The 21847-nt window shown below is 27.8% G+C and overlaps 3 protein-coding genes across 3 annotated transcripts; 1 reads left to right on the top strand and 2 right to left on the bottom strand.

The window, feature by feature from the left end:
* Positions 1-1982: 1982 nt before the first annotated feature.
* LOC136086148 (uncharacterized) lies at positions 1983-3057 on the bottom strand. Its single transcript, XM_065808425.1, has 2 exons — positions 2805-3057; positions 1983-2677 (listed from the first exon to the last, which is right to left on the bottom strand). The coding sequence occupies exons 1-2, from the start codon at positions 3055-3057 to the stop codon at positions 1983-1985; spliced, it is 948 nt and encodes a 315-aa protein (XP_065664497.1).
* Positions 3058-3106: 49 nt separating this feature from the next.
* Positions 3107-4178, bottom strand: LOC136086147 (uncharacterized). Its single transcript, XM_065808424.1, has 3 exons — positions 4037-4178; positions 3649-3983; positions 3107-3532 (listed from the first exon to the last, which is right to left on the bottom strand). Exons 1-3 carry the CDS (start codon positions 4176-4178, stop codon positions 3107-3109), a joined length of 903 nt encoding a protein of 300 aa, XP_065664496.1.
* A 4838-nt stretch (positions 4179-9016) lies between these two features.
* LOC136086146 (uncharacterized) lies at positions 9017-9949 on the top strand. Its single transcript, XM_065808423.1, has 4 exons — positions 9017-9165; positions 9288-9412; positions 9507-9646; positions 9734-9949. The coding sequence occupies exons 1-4, from the start codon at positions 9017-9019 to the stop codon at positions 9947-9949; spliced, it is 630 nt and encodes a 209-aa protein (XP_065664495.1).
* The last annotated feature ends 11898 nt before the right edge of the window (positions 9950-21847 follow it).

Here is a 21847-nt window from a genome sequence, read left to right as displayed (position 1 = left end):
TTTTCTTTAAGTATTTTAACTGCACTTTTTTTAGCAACATTCATGAAAGATATAGCATCATATCCTTTTATTCCTTTAACTGAAAACTGATTTGTTACATTCTTAACAGCTGATTGTGATAGTTCAAATTCTATCGGATATCTAATTCCAAATTTTTGATACAAATTTAAAATTGTAGATTTTAATTCATCAACCTTTTTATTCACAACCTTTTTAATTGGTTCTGGAACATATGATAGAATCCAATCTGCAAGAGAATTAATCTTTTTATTTATTTCTTTTCTAATTTGTGTAACAGGCTGAAAAGGTGTTGGTGCTAAAATTGTTGATGATATATCTGGAATAGGCTCATCAAGTAGATACTCCGTATCCATCTGTTCGACTGATGTAGATTGCGTTTGTGTGCGCTCAACAGGTGTGCGAGCTAACGCTCTTATGAGATCATCTTTTCTCATTCTAGAATAAGATTTAATATTTCGCTCTTTAGCGATTTGTTTTTTTTTTACCGTTTTATTTTCCATTTTTATATGTGAAAGATTTTTTTTATAGAAAAAAATTTTTAATATCATTTTTCAAAATATTTTTTCTTGTCAATATTTCATATGTAAAGTTTCGTATGAAATTTAAATGCATCCGCATCCTCGAACTCTACAATAGATCCTTTGGATCCATAAGAATTAATAATTGATATTTCAATATTTTGCAATCTCCTGCTCTTTTGTAATTGTCAATGTTCTATATATAAAAGGTGCAGGGTTTAAAATTGTTGATGTTATATCTGGAATAGGTTCATCTAGTAGATCCTTCGGATCCGTGTAAATTCTTTGAATTTATAGAATATATATATATATAAAAGATAATAATTCAATCGCATTTGAATTTTCAGATAATCATTCCCATTTTACTTTATCTAAATTGTTTTTTAATATTTCAATTGCATTTGGATTTCTAGAAATCGAAACCCAATCTATTTTATCTGGATTATTTTTAATAATTCAATTGCATTTAGATTTGCAAATAATTGCCACCAATTAACTTTATCTAAATTATCTTTTAATATTTCAATCGCATTTGGATTTCTAGATAACTGATACCAATTTAGTTTATCTAAATTATCCTTTAATATGTCAATCGCATTTGGATTTTTAGATAACATAAACCAATTTATTTTATCTAAATTATTTTTTAGTATTTCAATAGAATTTCGATTTTCAAATAAATTATTAGATCCCATTTTTTATTTATCAAGATTTTTTTTTTTAGTTTTTCAGAATTTAATATTTCAATCTTATTACCATTATCAATCTTCTCATCACGCAATTCAAGATATCTATATCCATGCCCAGTTCCTCGCATTGCACTATATAAAGGTTTATATACTGTTTCTTCTCCTGTTTCTATGTTTGTTTTTAATAGTGACTGGTTTTTTCTTAATTGTTCTTAATCTTTCATATTTTGGATCTATTTCTTTTTTCTCTTCTTTTACTGGATGTATTCTAGGTCTTCCAACTGGTCTTTTCTCATTTACTTCTTTTACTGGATGTATTCTAGGTCTTCCAACTGGTCTTTTCTCATCAGTTGCTTCTGTTGCTTTTGACATGATTGATTCTTTATCAATCAACCCATTATCTACAGCAATCATTAACAATGTAACATAATTTTTAGATGTTTGTGAAATGTTATTTTCTTTTAACAACTTCTGCAAGTTTTCCCTTGTATAAACATTTTTATTATATAAAGATAAAAATTTTTTTAAATCCATTCAAAAAAAAAGTTAATAAACAACGTTCAACTTTTTTCCGTCTGATTGAAAGTGTAAAAACTTATCCGATATTACAACAGCAAACGCTTCAGTATTTGCTGAACAGCTGCATTAAATGTTGCTTTAATTTGTACATCTACTACTGATGATTTTAGTTTTTCTGATTGTCTACTAACATCAAAAACCATAAGTGGGTATAAATCTTTATAGTCTGAAGGAGTTAGTTGCTTTGTGTTATCAAATCGTTCATTCCATAAAATTTTTCACTAAATACAGATGGATCTCTATAAGCTCTTGAAAATTGATGATTTGGAAATGATAACTTATAGTCAACAGCTGGATATCTTTCTTGATTAAGCATAATGTACATATTTTTCAAGTCACAATGATCAAATATCGAAAAATTAACTTCTTGATTTCCATCCTTATTTGTTTGGAATCCAACAATAATGTATCTTGATTTTTCTGGAAATGTCTTTACGCTAAGTCTCCAAGAAAGCGTTGTAGATTGTGGAACAGTTATAGAGTCACACTGCCTTGCGCGAAAAGTTACTAAAAGTGTCACTTTTGATTCAATACTTTTATAAAGATTAACTCTCTCTAAATCTGATGGAATCACATGTGACATGAACATTGATATTTTATCAGGATTAACTTTTCCTGCAGCTGCAAGAGCGTTTCTAAAAATTGCTTCGGTATCACTTTTTCTAACAAGAGTTAGTGTATGTTTAAATCCGTAAATAACTTTGTTGTAATCATCGCAGAATCCAAAAATGTGTCTTATAGGTATACAAAATGAAAACGTTCCCTTTGTAGTGGGTTTCTGAATTATATATGCTTGTCTTAATGTAAACCATGTGTTATTAACTGTTGTTGTTGAAGAATCTTTGTACCAAAATTGATTTAATCCTTGTGCTAATTGAAAGTCATTTGGGGTATTTAAGCATTCCTAACATTGTTGTTGCTTGAACTGGATAATAAACTGACTCTATTTCTTGGTTTGATAATTGATATGATATTTGACTAAATAAGTGCATAATACCATTATTTGTGAGTGACACTGCATCTGCATTAACATAAGCTGTCCCATCAAGTTTAAGAAGTCTTCCTTCAAACAAGAGATAAGCCTCAGATGGAAGTATGAACAAATCTTGTTTCTCAATGTTAATTCTTATTTCTCCAGCGCTATTTAGATTTGTGCGAGCTACTGGTTCATATTCATGGAATTCAAATCTTTCAATTCCATCATCCACAGTTGGGATTTCTGTAAAATTTAATACATAAGAAGTCGCCATTTTTTATATAAAATTTTTTTTTTTTAATTGGAAAATAAATATAAAAAAATTAAGCCAATCGAAGACCGCGGCCTTTTTTTACTAAATCTTCTATCTTTATAGCTGTTGAATTTATTGAAGACCCCATCATTATATTTTTTATATTTGGTGTAACTTCATCAGCTTTTTTATTTAAATTTGAGATTATGTCATTAATTATATTATTAATGACTGTATTTGGTTGTGAAACTTTAGTAGATGCTTTTCTAATTAATTGTTTTCCTTTTCCAACTGCGACATCTTTAGCAGCTTCTATTGCTGATGTTGAAAGTTCTTTCCCTGCTGATTTAGCAGCACTAATTGCAGTTTTTCCTAAATCGCTAGCAGCTAACCTCTTCAACATAACTGATGACACTCTTGTTACATTTGATGATGATGCTCGTTTAGATAAATTTATTAAACTGTCAAATATACCACTAACTCCAACAACTTGCTTCTTAACATATCTCTTATTTTTAACAAATAGCTTTTTTATGTACGCAATTTTTTTAAATTTTTTTTACTCATATTATCATATTCATATTATCATATTGCTAGATTATTTTGTATTGCTTTATACTGATCACTATTCATAACACCTTGTCTTAACAATTCATCACAAATTGCAACAGCTTTATTTCTTGATCCAGTATTACCTGCTCTCCATGCAGCTGAGCGTAATTTAAGCATATCAAGAAGTGCAATAGGATCGCTAGAAAGAATTATTGGTCCTATTCCTGTTCCCTTTGATTCTCTTTGATACTCAAGCATTCTAGTTCTCTTTAACTCTCTCCAAATGGGAGCTATTATTTCTTTGTATTTTTCACTCCGATTCGACTTTGGTTTTCCTGAATCAGTAGTAATTGCATCTGTTTGTATTATTATATCTCGATAATTGTGAAGATCATCTATATTATATATTTCCTTATTAGGATTAAACTTTTTAGTAATTCCCAAAGACCAGGAGTAGCAATGTATTTTATTCCATTTATATCTATATCATCATTATTAATTAATATTGGAACTTTTCCTATAAAAAATTTACCCTCTTTAGAATATATTCCAAATGTACTGTCTGTAGACTTTTTACTATAAGTATACATCCTAAGATAGTCTGTTGCAATTTTTACCAGCTTTAAAATTCATCAGAAGGCATTATTTCTTTAGATCCATAAGTAAGTATTTCAGGATATGCAATTGAAAAGGTAAGAGCAAATTGATAAGCTTGATCTTGCAATTTAGATATATCCTCCTTTATTCCAGATTGGCTATCAATTGATGGCTTGTACAATTTTGACAAGTCTATCTGCAAATTAGAATCTCCAATCTTTTGACTAAGATCATTCTGCTGTACTGTTTTTTTACTCTCTGATAATTCTTTTACAATTTGATCTCTCTTTTCAGTATCTGTAATTTTAAAAAATGACATTTTGTTTTTATATAAAAAAGATTAAAAACGCAACATAAAAGTTTATGTTGTGTTTTATGTTACGTTTTACGTTTTACGTTACGTTTTCCGTTTTAAGTTACGTTTTACGTTACGTTTTACGTTTTACGTTTTAGCAAACTATTTAAACAATTAATATTAAACGTTCCACAATTATTTTTAATCTCAAAGTCTTTATAAATGGTATCATTTGTTTCTAATAATCTTAATATAAGTGCCATTAATAAAGTACTTTTTATTAGTTTTTTTCTTTGAAATCACACTCTAATTGAAGTACATATTTATCTATAATTCTTAATTTATCCTGTTTTTAACATTATTCCATTGTTTAAGTGATTCTTTTATGTCTCTTTCTACACAATAAAAATCACTATCTTCATTCCAGATAAGTTTATAAAGTTTATTTCTCTCATCATCACTATAAGTTGATGGTATCTAAAAGTTTCCAGAATCAGTGATAAATATAGAGTGACCTCCTGAATCAACAATAAAACCTCCTCTTCCAAATCCAAGGAGTTCCAAATATTTTTTTTTATTCAAATCTCTTTCACATTTACTACATTCTAAAAAGAACGGATACAAATGTTGCATATCTTTTTATTTGTCAATAAAATGTTAAGTGACTATTCTTTTATTAAACCTACTTTGAGTTACTTTAATAGCTTCTTCTCTCCCTTGGTCGATTAGTGACAACTTTCTTTGTTCATCAATTTCATTTTTAACTTTTATTCTAATTTGCTCCATCATTGTCTGAAATTTTTCAAGTTCACCAAGTATTAACTCAAATTCCTTGTCATCTATATGCCCATCTACTAAAGCTTTAGAAATATAATTTCTTATTGTATCTAGTTTTGAATCAGCAAGCATTTTAATTTTTTCATGCTTTTCTGCTTTTAAATTCATTTTTTTTATTAATTTGTCCGCCTGTTGTCGATAACACACCTTCTCCTAATGCTGCACCTTCACATGCAATAACTACTGGTGCTGCAATGATTGTTGATAAAAAACCAATTCCAATAGTTCCAAGTGCCATAGTGCTTGCTAGTAATGCATTATCAATTGCAGAAATTATTTTTACAGCTCTATGATATTTTTTACTTAGCGTTGTTCTCTTTTCTCTTTCACGCTCTATATCTTTTTGAATCTCACCAATTTTTTGTAACCGATATGATTGATCTTGGTTTTTAATAGATTTTTCTTCAGGTGCATTAGGAAGAACAGGGTAAATATTGTTATTCTCAGTAGGTATAGCTGAATAAATGTTATTGTACATTTTATAATTGTATTCCATTTTTAATAAAAAAATAAAAAAATTAACGCAATAGATTAACAGAACAAAAACAATCTCCTTTTTTTATTAACACATCAGAATAAGATTTATTTACAATTGTTACTATAATATCATCAACAGTCTCTGCAATCTTGTAAACTTAACATTTTAAATCTAAGTTCATGTTTTAATGAAACTAACGCAACACCTTTATTAACTACTACACCAAACTTTAAAAGAATATATTGATGTGATAGAGATTTTATTGTAATGTCGTGTTGTGCAAATACATCATATCTTTCATTTATTAATATTGCAGGATGCTGTAAATTTTTATGTGGTTTAAAAACTATAGGAGATAGTTCTGCTTGTTTATGTTTGTTTATAAATTTTTGAACTAGCATGCTATTTGACATTTTATTACATATAAATTTTATTATATATAATTTGAAAATCAAAGAATCATATTTAAAAATGGAATATTAGCAAACGGAGAACTTGGTCCTAATAATAAACCTTATCCTGTTGATGTATAACCATTTCCAGCACGTAAGTACAATCCATCACCTACAGAACTTCCCCTTTACTCCATGGTCTCAAATATAAACCAGATCCTGCACATGTTAATTTAACTCCTTGTCCATTCTTTTTCATGTACACAATACCATTTCCAGCAATTTTATTAATCATAGTTGATCCAGCAGCAGAGCCTACTCCTGAAAGCAGTCCTGTTGCAAGTGATGGTATAACTTTTGATGCTAAAGTACCAAGAAACGGTAAAAGTGTACCAATAAATCCACCCTCTATTTTAGAATTGTGCAACAGTTGAGTTTTACTAAAAATAATTGATACACCAGTACCTTTTTTATACGCTTTTCTAATTCTATTACATTGTGTTGTTGTTACAGCTAATACATGCTCACCATTTAAATCTGAATGTGATAACTTAATACTAGCTCCAATACCACATTCAGTTGCTTTTTTAATTTTTTCTATTTGGTTTTGTGAAAGATTTACTTTAATATTAGTATATTTACTCATTTTGTTATAGTTAGATTATTTTTTTTCTCTTATATGAAATCTAATGGCTAATTTTTCTCCTCGTAAATTTATCAGATTTCCATCTTGATCAATCAATTTAGTCTCCATCTTTGAAATTGTTTTTAGTGTTATTGGTAAGTAAATTAAGTTTAATGGCTCTTGAATAATTTTATATCCAGGACCAACACTTGGGAAAAATGAATATACAACGTTTTCTGTTGTTCCATTTACATAGGATGATGCTATTATATCATTTGTTACACTTATACTATTAATACTTAAAATGTTTACTATATTATCTGATTCATGAGATCCTGTTGAATATACTTGACTGTTAAAACCAAAAATAGATCTAATTGAATTTATTGGTGTAAAATCAACTTTATAACCAGCTTCAATATTTAAAGTTGCTTTCAATGTGTTATTATCTGTTGAAAATATAATACTAGTTTCAACTCCATTAATAGTTTTACTATTTTCAGTAATTTTTTCCACAATATACTTATTTATATCATCAATCTCATAACTACCTTCTAGAATGTTTATATCTACTCAAGTTGTTCCAAAATTGTTATTTGAAGAATCAACATTTGGAAAACTGTAGAATGTATCAAGGCCAACTAATGCCATTTCATAATCTTTATCTTCACTTAGTTGTATAATAGGAGCAAACTTCTCTTTTATGTGACTACTTTTATCATTCAATATTATATACATTTTTTATATACAAAAAAATTATTTTAAACTTTTGATGGAAAATAAAAATTATCTAATCCACTTCTATATTTTCCATTATCTATTTTAGAAGATAAATCTATGACAACAAATCCATGAGGTTCTTACCAAGCATGCTTACAAAATCTTTTAAACTCGTCTTCGTTCATATCACTAGAAACATGATCTCTACAAATATGACTTAAATTGTTTGAATCTTGAGGAAGTAAGCAAATAAAATTGGCATTTTCTCTAATAGTTTGTCTAGGTAAAAAAAAAATTTTGTTCAAGATAAAAACAATCTACATTACTATGTCTTCCTCTTATGTAATATTTTTCACACTTGTTTTGTTTTGTTAATTGCAAATCATCAAATATCGTTAAATTATTCTTGTTAATATCAAGATCGCAGGATTTGGTACATCGTCATCTGTTTCAAAAAACTTACACTCCATATCTGCTTTATCTTTCAAATTTTTTGAAACTTCTTCAATTACAAAATCTGGATTTGCATTTAATTTTTCTATTTGGTCTTGTAGCTTAATAGTTCATTAATAAGTTCTTTAGGCAATTTTTTTTCAAAAGAGCTTTTTAATATTTTGTATTCTGGTTGAAAAAGAGACTTTCCAAAAACTTGTGAATTATTACAATCTAACCAACCAGGTCTTAAAAGTAGATTTAATAATAAAGTAGTTTTTCCACAACCCGACTTTCCAACAATAATTCCTCTTATACTTTTTGGTAACATGATACTATTTCTTCGCTTATTTTTATTTACTTTCCATGAATAATCTATAATATCCATTTTTATATATAAGATTTTTTTTATATATAAAAGTTTCTATATATATAAAAATGTACTGTGTCAAATGTAGAAACAAAACAAATACACTAAACCAGCGAAGCGTCGTGAGCAAAAATAATAGAAATATGTCACGTGGAACTTGCGCTATTTGTGGAACAACAAAAACTCAATTTGTGTCAGCTTTGCACGGAGGTGAATTAGTTAGTTCAATTAATTCAATAACTAAAAAAATAAAATTACCATGGGCAAAGTTGCCTGGTGAAATGCATTTACCTGGAATGAACTTTGCTGGTACAGGTACTGATTTAGATGAACAATTGACTTCCACTGATGCATATAAAGAATGGAGTAAACCTATAGACAGAGTTGATAATGCAGCTTATCATCATGATCTTGCTTATAAATACTTCGATGATACTGCAAAAAGAAATTTAGCTGATAAAATTATGATCGAAGAAATGGATTCTATAAAAAATCTAACAATACGTGAAAGAATTGAACGAGGTATTATAAAACCTATTATATCATCTAAAGCAAAGTTTGGGTTAGGTCTTTCAGACCCATATGACTTAGGTGTTGAAACTAATCAAAAAAACTACAAACGATCAGTAAAAAAGAAGAAGATAAAGAAGTAGGTCTTTCAGAACCATGCGAAGTAATTCATATGGGTTCAAAGTATCTAAAATGGTCTGACAAACTTGCAAACGAACTTCATAGACCAGTTGTAAAACATTTCAGAAAAAGAGAAGTAATTGTAAATGGAATCGATGAGATATGGGCTGCTGATTTAGTTGACATGCAATCTTTTTCCAAGTTCAATGATGGTATAAAATACTTTTAATGGTGATTGATGTTTTTTCGGAGTATGGATGGATTGTTCCATTGAAGAGCAAAACTGGAGTTGATGTTGCTAATGCTTTAAATAAAATCTTTAGAAATTCTTCGAATTTACAAGAAGGAAAGTGTCAAAAAATATGGGTAGATAAAGGCTTAGAATTTTATATTAGGCATGTTAAAGCATTAGGAGTAGAGTTATATTCAACTGAAAATGAAGAAAAAAGTTGCGTAGTTGAACGTTGGAATAGAACAATGAAAGATAAAATGTTTAAGTACTTTTCAGCTAATTATACTAAAAAAATATATTGACGTTTTAGATGAAAACACAAAGCATTTTTCAATTAAAATCACACCAGTTGAAGCTAGCGATAAAAAGAATGAAAATATTGTTTGGTTCAATCTAAATGGAAATGCACGATCAGAGTCTGTAAGACCAAAGTTTTCAATTGGTGATAGAGTTAGGATAACTAAAAAAAAGACAACGTTTGAAAAAGGATACTTACCGAGATAAACTGAAGAGGTTTTAACTGTTTCAAAAATTCAGTTTACAGATCCACCAACTTATAAATTAACTGACGATAATAAAGAAGAAATACAAGGTACTTTTTATGAACAAGAACTGCAAAAAACGGATCAAAACATATTTAGGATTGAAAAAGTTATTCGTAAACTTAAAAACAAATCATTAGTAAAGTGGTATGGATATCCTGAGTCGTTTAACTCATGGGTTGATAATAAAGAGTTGATAAGTCTGATTTAATAGGAGTAATTTACTATTATGCGTAGCTAGATTACATTTACGCTTGAGCTAAATTTCAGTTATAAAATTATAGCTTGAAAAATTGATTTAAAATTACAAAATTACAAAAATTTTTTTAGCTCAGAGTTTATAGATTGCAACCATAATATATTAATATATTATGGTTGTTATACTACCATTATTTTTTCTTTATATTTTGATTCAGACACTTTTTTTGAAAATGCACTTTTTTTATGAGCTAGAAACAGCATTTCATACTACGACTGGTTTAAATGACTTATGAGAATATTGATATGTTTATAGCTAAATATGATATGAGATTATGGTTAAGGATATGGTTGAAAAATAAAAAAAAGAGCCAGGACCCGCCTTTTTCTACTACTTATATGTATATATGTATGCATGTATGTATATATATATGCATACATACACGAGGACCAAAAAAATGACAAATTGTCTAATAATATACAGACACTCACCGTTCATTTAATACAAAAATTAAAATCTGCTTTTACTATCTGAGAGAGAAAAATGAAATTGAAATTAGATGGTCTCTGCAACATTTTCTACATAAAAAAAATGCCGGTTGAATAAAATGATAGGTAAATACCTACCTATCCTGCACTTTATGATATGTATGTGACTTTTCATAGGTTTCTTTCTTACTAAAGTAAAACAATTATTGAAATTTTTGTTTGAAATGTTTTGTACCTATTTAAGGCTCAAAAAAAACTTCCTTTACTATGTTTAGCACTCTTTTTATAAAATTTATATAAATAGTATCAACACCTTTTAAAACTATATAATGACACAGAGTTTTCAAAGTGATTTATGAAGACAAAGTAATCAATCTATTATCTATTTCTTTAGCTAATTTATGGTACTTCAAAATGAGGCTACTAAAGCAACTATTTTTACTGTTTTTGAAAAAAAATTTTATAACTCTTTCAGCCCTTGATAGTTTTTGTACTTCTTATTGTATGTTTCGTTTAATAAAGTCATTAGGATACAAAAATAAGAGCAACCAAGTTTTTTAGCTCTGATTAAAATAAATTATTACTATATTGAAACTTTTTAAAGTATGTATTTAAAGTGTATTGTGAGTATATAGCTAAAATGAATTTAAAGTTCCTCAAATCATATATTTCCCGAAACCTAAATAATTTTCTACATTGGGGAAGCAAAATTTTCACAACAAACAAAGTAAAATGTTGGGCTTCTTATCGTTTGTGCAAATGCAATGTATTGAATAGTTTTTATGCTCCATTACAGGGAAAACCCAAGGTTTTATCAGTGATTTGAGACTTATACAGAGCAAACTTGCAAAAACTAGAGAGTAGTCAAATTAGTAGTCCCCAAGCTATACAACTTTTAAAGCATCAAGATTGCAAGGAAGTCCTCTGACTGTAAGTTTTTTTTTGACAAGTTGGCAAATCAAAGTACAATAAGACACCCTTTGTTGCATCATGTGCACCAATCAGCAGTCCGCTGATTGGTGCACATTATGCAACAAAGCTATGCCTTCTTAGCCTGACATTACTTATAAATAGTTTCTTCAACATCATGTATTAGAAAGACTATATTCCTCTAATTAATAAACCCACAAGAATAACTAGGAAAACGCATCAGCCATAAATCAAATAGGCACCAATGAATTTAAATCAAAAACAAAAACAGGAATACTTAAATGCAACAATTCAGATCACTTCCCAGTATTATCTCTCAAAAATGTGATAAGATCTATGCACAAAAAATAAAAAAAAAATTGAAATATAAAATGAAAAATCCATTGAAAATTTTAATGCTCTTTTATCATATTTAAACTTGGATGACCTCCTTAATATAGAACACACAGATAAGAGATATGATAAGTTTATTGATAAATTGCAGCAACTTTACAATACGGCCTTTCCAGTAGTTTTAAAATGTGTGAAAAAAAAAGACTGTATTAAATCCATAGATAACGCCTGGAATAATAAAGTTGTCAAAAAAAAGCAACGACTATATAATAAGTTTCTCAAAAAGAGCTTTCAATAATGAAACTAATTACAAAAACTATAAACGTATTTTTGAAATGATTATCAATAAGTCAAGGAAGTATGTAATGTGTGTAATTGATTCGTAGAATTTTTTTAAAATCTTGTTATTCTTCAAAATTTTAAAAAACTCATAAAAGAAAGACAAAGTATTCATTCAGATGTATATTCATTATACAAGTTTACAAGTTACATTTGAACAGATAATAATCCGTTGCGATAAACTTTGTCAACAAGAGCACGGACCTGAGATGAAAAGTGAGTACACATTTTTGGAGCATACTTTACAAGTTCATTCATGATTTGATATACTCTTGATTTTAATTGATCAACATTTTCTGGTTGAAAGGAATCAGCAAACACTTGTCTTTTGATTTCAGCATAAAGGAGCTCAATAGTCCGACATTGAGGGACATTGGTGGGGTTATTTTGTTTCAAAACAAATGAAATTTGTTTGTTGTTTAAATACTTAACTACTTTCGAAGAATAATGTGATGAAGCTTTGTCTGGCCAAAAGATGCAAGCTTTATCAGGGCAGTGCTTCTTAATGTAGGGGATTAGTCGTTGAAGGCATTCAAATTTGTACATCTGGGCATCAATGGCCATTCCCTGGTTCCAGATAAAGTTTTCAGAAAAACCACGATCACACAATGCATACCAAACACCTACTTTAAAGGGAAACCTGGTGCAACCTGAGAAGCGACTCTCTTCTGGAGTTGTTGAGGCATCTTTGGCATAAAAAGTTTTACTTGAAAACTTGGCTCCATCATTCTGTGTTATATATCATCCATTATGATGATCGGAAGTCCACCTGCTCCTTTTGTTAAATGCTGTTAATAAAGTTGTCAATTGGCTTTTCTTGTTTCACCTTTCTTAGCTGGATGGTAAAATGGTGCTGGTTTTGGCTTGTGGTAATAAACACCATGTCTGTTCAAAGTATTTAAGACAGTTTTGTGTCAAACATTGTGTTTTGAGGCAGCTCTTCTTAAACTTTTGTTTGTTGTGTTGTTAAATTCACGTATAAGACCTCCAAGTGTAGCACCAGTGATCTTTCTAGCAGCTCCATTATTTCTACGACCATCAGTAACATTCACCATCTTCTCTGCTTGTACGAGAACCTTGTATGCACCGCATTTGCTATAACCTGCATTTCGCAAAGCCTGAAAGCGATCTTTCTTACTCAAGTGTTCAGTACTTTTTAAGATATTGTTCGCGATTTTACGAGATGCCATATTAAAACTGTTTTATAAAGCAATGTACCCAAATGATACTAAAACAGAAAAACGAGAATTAAAAGCATGAGTCACCAGTATATACTATAACACAGTTTCTATTTTTAGACATGATTTATTCTAAACATATTTGCATGTTAACATTATTCTACAAATCAATAACACACACGTTACTATATCTAGCATTTAATAAAATGTAAAAATAATCCCAAAAATAGTTGGAACATAATTAAGGAAGTAGTTGGTACATAACAAACTGACGGAAATAGTTATTTCCGTCAGTTTGTTATGTACCAACTACAGAAATTTTATTTTCTACAGATTTATCTGTAGAAAATAAAATTTCTACAGATAAATCTTTAACTGCTGAAACATTAAATCAATATTTTGTCAGTGTAGGTTCCACTTTAGCATTAAAAGTAGAAAATGATAAAGTAAAATTTGAGTTATAACTTACTTCTAATAAGACTTCTGAGATTGATAATTATAAAATTACTGAAAAGGAACTCCTAGATGTAGTATATCTTTTAAAGCTAAGCAAAAGTGTGGGGTTTGATAAAATTAGTGATGTAATTAAAAACTCAATAAAATACTTAGCAATCACTCTTTTACCCATTTTTAATTTCTCAATAAAACTTGGTATTTATCCGGAGAAACTTAAAATTGCGAGGGTCATACTCATTTTCAAATCAGGAGACACTTCTAATTGTAAAAATTACCGACCAATTTCAATTCTCCCTTGCTTCTCAAAAACCTTTGAGAAAATTATTTATAATTGAACTTTGTGTTTTTTAAATATAAAATAATAAACAATTTATATTTCAGCCAGGGTATTTAACTGACAATGCCATTATGAATATTGTTCACAATATAGTAAAAGCATTTGATGAAAGTATGTTTACCCTTCGGAGTTTTAATAGATCTTAGCAATACTTTGATTCAGTACACCATATCATTTTTATAAAAAAACTTGAAGGTTATATTATTAAAAGTGTATGTTTAGAATGTCTTTTTTAAAAAGTGTATGTTTAGAATGTCTTTTTTAAAAAGTGTATGTTTAGAAAATCTAAACAATAGAAAGCAATATATATCACATGAAGAAGGCAAAAACTGATTACGTGACTATAACTTGTAATGTTCCCCAACGCTCAATTCTGGTTTCACTTTTATTTCTTATTTATGTAAGCCATTTCCATTAGTTTTCAAAATTTTAAACTCAGTTTTGTTTGCAGACAACACGGACTTATTTTATTCTAATGGAGATATCAACCTTTTAAAATACTTACAAGGAAGTTTTAAATCTAGCGGTTTAAGGCAAACAAACTGTCCTTACATTTAAATAAAACTTAATACACTTTTTTTCATAGACTTCATGATAAAGAAAATATTTCATTAAGATTTCCTGATCTGTTTATTAATTAGAACACATAACACATATTAATTAGAACACATAACACATATTTGGAGAGAACACATAAGAACGATAGAAGATAAAGTTTCGAAAAATATAAGCATGTTATACAAAGCTAAGCAATTATTAAACCAAAACTGCTTTAAAATTCTTCTATTTCTCACTCAAAAATTGTTAGATAAACTATGTAAATATTGCGTCGTGTAACTTTAATGTAAGTAAAATTAAAAAATTCTCTAATAGACAAAAACACGCCCTCAGAATTATTTCAAGTGCGGGTGGATTCACGCATTCTAAAGAACTATATAAAAATCATCACATACTCAATGTTTTTCACGTAAATCTTTACCAAATTCTTATATTTATGTCCAAACTTCATAATAAAATGACTCCAATAGTATTTAATGCACTTTTCAATAAAACAATCTTATGTATCCAACAAGATTTTCAAATTACTATAATGAGTAGCCTAAAATTCCACTATTTAATAACTAAAGTTTCTATTGCTATCAGAGGTCGTAAATTATGGAACTCTTAATTAAATAACAAGCTGAAAAATTGTTCTTCTATTTCTCCATTTAAACAAAAACTCAAACAAAAAACTTGTAAACAATGTTAATGAAATAAATTCTTTTCAAGATTCTTTTTTTTTTTTTTTTTTTTAACAACTATCTTATTAACTTGTCTCTAATTTAAAATTTCTTTGAATTATCCTATTAATCTTATCTTCAGTTTTTTAGGTGTTACTATTTTTTATTTTATTTTAAGATTCTTTTTTAATTATAGATTAGTAACTGATCTTAACATAGTTGTAAATGAGCCCATGAGATACATAGTGGTATAAGTCACTTTTTTCAATATTTTGAGTTATTGCCACCAATGGTTAGCATTTTTTTTATTTTATAACATGGCAGAGTGGTATAAGTCTAATGATATCGATAATGATGCTGGAATTGTTTTTTGTTATGCTCCTCACTAAACATCTGTTTTTGTTCACAGGCATAGTGCTATTAGTCAGACTTCTCAAAAATAGATATGAGTGACTTATACCACTATGCATCTCAGGGGCTCAAATATTTGTGTATTATTTTTAAATGGCATAAAGTAGTTGTATGTTTACCTTTAAATGGCAGTACACGCTTGCTAATGAAAGCCCATTGGGGCATAGTTTGGTATGGTAGTATTATACTTAGGGACAATGTAATTATTATCTGAAAATTTTGTCAGGTATTATAAACTACTTTGAAAAACTTGAAATGTTAACTTTGTAACCTCCTCAAATTGAGGAAAAAGGACGAGGAAGGGTAGGGGTCACACTTTAAATCGTCACAATTATTGGACTGTATTAAATTGCATGAAATTTAAAATTTATTGACAAATATAAGATTATTAAAAAGTAGTACATAAAATATTTTATCAACTTGTTGTTGTCAAGTTGGAGGTAGTTTCGGTTAATATTTAAGGGCTTTTTTATTTCCAGGCTCCAATCATTGCAATTTTTTGCAAAGCCTCCTTATTTGGCTTGTTTTTGCATTTGTAACAATTTTTGATAAGCATTTGTTTATCTTCTTTAAAAAAAGTTGTATTTTTATTGTTTACGTATACCATATGTAAAGAATGAGTATTCTATATATGGGTTATTCCATATGAAATCACCTAGTTATTCAAAAGTGCCCAAGGGTATCACCTCAAATTCGCTTCAAAATTTGACCACCCACAGCTTTTATAAAAAAAATACGATCCTAAAAATTTCAGCTTAATTGACCGAACCGTTCAAAAGTTATAATTAATTCGATATTTACCAAAATCAGCAAAATTTGAGTATCTGCAGCTTACAGTAGATTTTTTTAATTTTTTAACAGAACATAACTTTTTAAGTAAAATAGATGATCACCTAATATTTTGTGTGTTAGTAGTTTTTAACCCAAAAAAATCTAGTTTTGCAGGTGAGTTTGACTGATTTTAAACAAATTTTGAGTTCCTTTACCTGAAAGTTGCTAAATAGCACAATATTAGAAAAAATTTTGGAAACTTTAATGTGCTACAATTCGATACCAACAAACAAGCTATGCCAATTTTTTGTTACTTTTGTGTACTTAGAGTACACAAAAGTACTAAGTTAGTACACAAGTGGTTAGTACTTGTGTACCTACCACTAGTGGAAAAAGTTTAAATTATGTATTAAAAGTTATTTTAGCATTTGTTGCAGCTTGTTAAAAAATCACTTTTTTAAAAAAATACGATAAATACATTCACTTCGTAGACATAGAGAGTAGTGTAGACAGTTAAAATAAATTATGAAACTTTTTACTGGCAAGGTTCTTTATATAGACAATCACCAAAAAAAATATAAAGACCTATAGTCTATATTATGACATAATTGTAGCCCTATGACCTAGGTGTATATTTTTAATTTTTGCCTGAATAAATATAATCAGTTTTCCTAAAATAACATTACCAGTATCTTAAATTAATTTATTTGATATGATTTTATAATATGTATTATTTAAATTTTATCGATATGACATAATTATAATGGTATTATTTTCACATGGGTTATTACTTAATTGAGTGTAAATTACTTCAATTGCTTCAAAAGTTTGTATTAAAATCTAAATCTGCACAATATTTTCTGAATTTTATTATTTTAGATTTTAATATTGCAAGAACCAAAAACTAAAAAGTTTTGTGTATGCAGATATTGGTTTATGTAGAAATAGTTTATTGGTTGCATTTTAGACAGTTTTAATCACATTTGTACTTTAGATTTCATTTTTACTGATTTAATAACTGGAAAAGTGTATAAGTTTTTTTTTTAGATTATAATGTTACATATTTATAGAAATGTTGTTTGGGAAGAGTTTTAAATGAAGATTGTGATAGAAAGAATAAGACTAAAAGATATTGAAGTTGTAATTCAAAGGATAGGATACACTTTTGAACCAAATGAGGAAATATGTTTTTACCGTGAAAAAGTCTATATTTCTAGATATAAAGCACTTTAAAAATACTGTTGTGATCCATTTAAAGTCCACATGAAAATATTATTAAAGGATTGTTTAAAGTCAATATATCAATAGCAAATCAACTTACGATCAAACCTGGTCAAAAAGTTTATACTAACAGTATGAATGAGCTCAAACTTAAAAAAATTACAGAAGTTAGTCAAGATGAAGCCAAAGAAGATTTTAGTTGTTCAGACCTAAATAAGACAGTTCTTAATAAGAGTGTGTCTTTATTGGAAATATCTCCATTCGAAAATGTAAGTAGGCGCGACAATTTAGGATATGAAAAGTAAAAAGCTAAAAAAGACAAACCTAGTAGCGTTAGCATCGGATATAGACCCAAATGACATAGAATCGGAAAAAGAGCAAAAATTTATAAACGGTAATGATTTAGACAAACCGTTAGATGCAATAAAAAATAAAATAAAAATAATTTTGAAGGAAGAAATAGTTTAATTACTAACACTAACTCCTTATAGTTAATCAATTGAAAAAACTTACAAAACATTTTCAGGTTCAGAACATCTCGTTAAATAAGCTTGAAAGTTGAAAGATGAAAAAGGAATACTTGCTAAACTTGAGGCTAAAATAGGAGAGACTTTGAAAGATATTATTAAACAAAATATTACTGAAATATATGAATCTAAGAGTTTATGAGACAATGTCCAGGAAAAAAAGACTTTGTTTCTGTGCGTATAAATAATGTATAAGTTCATAAACAAAAACGTTTGATGTTAGTTTGATTAAAGGAAATTTAACTTAAGTTTAATATGTTTTACCCTACACACTAAGTTGGATTCAACATATTCTGTGAACTAAGGCTGAAGTGGTCACAAATGACAGTAGTGGAAGTCACTCAGTTTGCGTATGTTCTTATCATCAAAATGCTAATTTGATGTGCGCTGCTTTACCTAAGGTCCATTTTACATATTACAAAGATTTGATAAAAATATGTCTTTGTAATATATATAGTTAAAGCTGTATATTTCATCTATGTTCTAACGGCTCCACAGTGGGACAGAGTGAGCCAATATACCAAAAAATCAATGTCGGCAATGCACGGTGAAATTTTGTCATAATGGTCAAGACATATTCAATAGAGGAAATATCTAGTTAAAAAAACATTAAATATTAACTTAATCGTAATTTTATGCGGTTATTTACACGTTAATATGACATATGTTCCAAAACACTATTTTGTCTTTTTTTTTTGATTTGTCGATTTTGTTCCACTGTGAAATGGTAACTCTTAGTACACAAACAAAACAAAGAATTGGCACAGCTTGTCTGTTAGTATTGAACTGTAGCAATTAAAGTTTCCAAAATTTTTCTAATATTGCGTTATTTAGCAGCTTTGAGGTACAAGAACTCAAAAATTGTTTAAAATCAGTCAAAAACACCTGCAAAATTAGATTATTTGGGTTAAAAACTGTTAACATACAAAATTTCAGGTGATTATCTATTTTATTTAAAAAGTTATGATCTGTTAAAATTTAAAAAAATCTACTGCAAGCTCCAAGTACATAAATTTTTCTGACTTCTGTCAATATTAAATCTATAATAACTTTTGAACGGTTTGGCCTATCAAGCTGAAATTTGTGATTTGTATTTTTTTCATAAATACTGTGGGTGGTCAAAATTTGAAGCAAATTTGAGGTGGTACCCTGGGGACCATTAGACGATTTGATATGGAATGACCCATATGTTTATATATATATATATATATATATATATATATATATATATATATATATATATATAATTATATATATATATATATATATATATATATATATATATAAATACATGTATATATTCATATAAATATATATATATATATATATATATATATATATATATATATATATATATATATATACATAAATATATATATGTATATATATAAATATAAATATAAATATATATATATATATATCGTCGTTGGCCAGGTAATATCTCACTTGTGTAAATAGCAAAATTTTACAGGAGACTGAAAAATCTATATATTTCAATGAAATGAGGTTTTAAAAGTAAAAGTAAAAAACAAATAACTAACAAATTATAATATAATTTGTTAGTTATTTGTTTTTTACTCTTACTTTTAAAACCTCATTTCATTGAAATATATAGTTTTTTCAGTCTCCTGTAAAATTTTGCTTTGTTAACAAGTGAGATATTACCTGGCCAACGACGATATATATATATGTAAATATTGTATAAAATGCAGTACACAACAATAAGTAAATTAAATTTCACATTCAACAATATTATAAACCATCTCAGCAATCATATTACAGTTTACATTTTTTAATCTGAAGTAGGAATTTCTCAAGATAATATTTTGATGCTCTGCAACAATGATTCGTATTTTTCATTATAAAACGTGTATACGTATAATAAATATATATATATATATATATATATATATATATATATATATATATATATATATATATATATATATATGTATATAAATATATATATATATATGTATATATATATATATGTATATATATATAAATATATATGTATATATATATATATAAATATATATATATGTATATATATATATATATATATATATATATATATATATATATATGTATATATATATATATATATGTATATATATATTTATATATGTATATATATATATATGTATATATATATATATGTATATATATATGTATGTATACATGTATATGCGTTTATATATATACATTTATATACATATATACATGTATATATATGTACATATATATATATATATATATACTATATAATATATATTATATTATACAATATACAATATTATTCTATTTAATTAATATTGTATTACATAATATATAACACTATAGTATATAATATATATTATACGGAAAAAAAACATATATAAACTTTTTACAGTATTTGTTTTAATCATGGAAAAAAAAACATCTAAACTTTTTACAGTATTTGTGTTAATAAGATAAAGGATAACTAATATATAAAATATTTCACAACCAGGAGGTAATCCACTGTTATTAAGGGTGGTAACCCTCCTTGCAAGATAAGAAATAACAAACTTAATAAAGTCAGAAGTTGAAAATGTCAGCCACACAACTCAAGGCGAATTCAGTCGCTTTTGCAATAAGTAAGAACGAAGAGCTTCAATATGAGTTTCTTGCATTTAAAACAGCTACAACAAATGAAATTCGTATGCTTAGAGATAAAAACTCTAATTTGCGTGAACAAATAAAGTATCTTCAAAAAGAAAAACTTATTCAAGATGCAAAAGTAACAGCACTTGAGAAACAGTGGGACACAGATGTCAGCATTGGTGAATCACAAACTTTAAAACTAACACTAACGGCAGCAATCTAACAAACTCCAGCTGGGCATCAGTAGTTTCTGGAAGAGATAAAATAACACGGTCAAACGCTCAACTAGAATTGCTTGATGCAAAAGATCCATTACAAGTAGTTTTTAATAACGAAGATGATAGAAATACAACTCTCAAAGTTGCCCGTAAACTTAGACTCAACAATGCTCGAAATGGAATCTAAATCAATCCAGATGAAACTCCTGCTCAACAAAGGCAATCTAAACTACTACGTATAGAATGTAATAGGCTCAACAAAGAAAAACTTGAAAGTCAGCAAAAGAATCAGCCCTTTTGTTTTTCTATCCGTAGTGGTAGAGTCACACGCGTTGATGGAGTTTGGGACTCGACCCTTGGTAAAAAGTTATAATCCAAGACACGTTAAAACAGAATTAAAACTTAAATCAGTCCGCTACAGAATCAATAATAATATAAAAATGATTATCAATAATAAAAAAAACACAAAAGTTCATCTTAACAATTTTAGTTGTTTTTATATAAATGCGACCTCGTTAAACGCAGATAAGCTTGCCGAGCTGCAAAGCCTTATTCAAACTTCAAAAGCACCACCGAGTCTTGTCTTTATAACAGAAACATGGTTTAATGAAAACTCTATTTGTACTCTCACTAATTATATCACATTTAGGCGTGATCGCACAACTAATCTTCATGGTGGAGTCTGCATCTATATATCTAATACACTAATAAGCCATGAAGTAACACATCTTGAATTTAACAATTACTCTGAACAAGTGAGGTGTTCAGTTAATCTTGGAACTGAAAAAATTCTAGTTCGTTGGATATACCGTTCACCTCTCAGCAATAACTTTGTAAATAATCAAGTTAAAGCCTC

The sequence above is a fragment of the Hydra vulgaris genome, chromosome 10 (assembly GCF_038396675.1).
Source record: "Hydra vulgaris chromosome 10, alternate assembly HydraT2T_AEP".
NCBI classification, from domain to species: Eukaryota; Metazoa; Cnidaria; class Hydrozoa; order Anthoathecata; family Hydridae; genus Hydra; species Hydra vulgaris.
The sequence above is the reverse complement of the archived record's forward strand: the minus strand, read 5'-3'. Positions and strand labels throughout refer to the sequence as shown.

Excerpts from the sequence above, each read along its gene's own strand:
- LOC136086148 (XM_065808425.1), bottom strand. The coding sequence starts at position 3,057 with ATGGCGACTTCTTATGTATTAAATTTTACAGAAATCCCAACTGTGGAT. Across the intron at positions 2,678-2,804 it reads AGTGTCACTCACAAATAATG|CACAAGGATTAAATCAATTT; the intron begins GTATTATGCACT and ends ACTTTCAATTAG.
- LOC136086147 (XM_065808424.1), bottom strand. The coding sequence starts at position 4,178 with ATGTATACTTATAGTAAAAAGTCTACAGACAGTACATTTGGAATATAT. Across the intron at positions 3,984-4,036 it reads AAAATACATTGCTACTCCTG|ATGATCTTCACAATTATCGA; the intron begins GTCTTTGGGAAT and ends TATATAATATAG. Across the intron at positions 3,533-3,648 it reads TGAATAGTGATCAGTATAAA|AAGCAAGTTGTTGGAGTTAG; the intron begins GCAATACAAAAT and ends AGATATGTTAAG.
- LOC136086146 (XM_065808423.1), top strand. The coding sequence starts at position 9,017 with ATGGGTTCAAAGTATCTAAAATGGTCTGACAAACTTGCAAACGAACTT. Across the intron at positions 9,166-9,287 it reads GACATGCAATCTTTTTCCAA|AAATTCTTCGAATTTACAAG; the intron begins GTTCAATGATGG and ends TAAAATCTTTAG. Across the intron at positions 9,647-9,733 it reads AGTTTTCAATTGGTGATAGA|TTTACAGATCCACCAACTTA; the intron begins GTTAGGATAACT and ends TCAAAAATTCAG.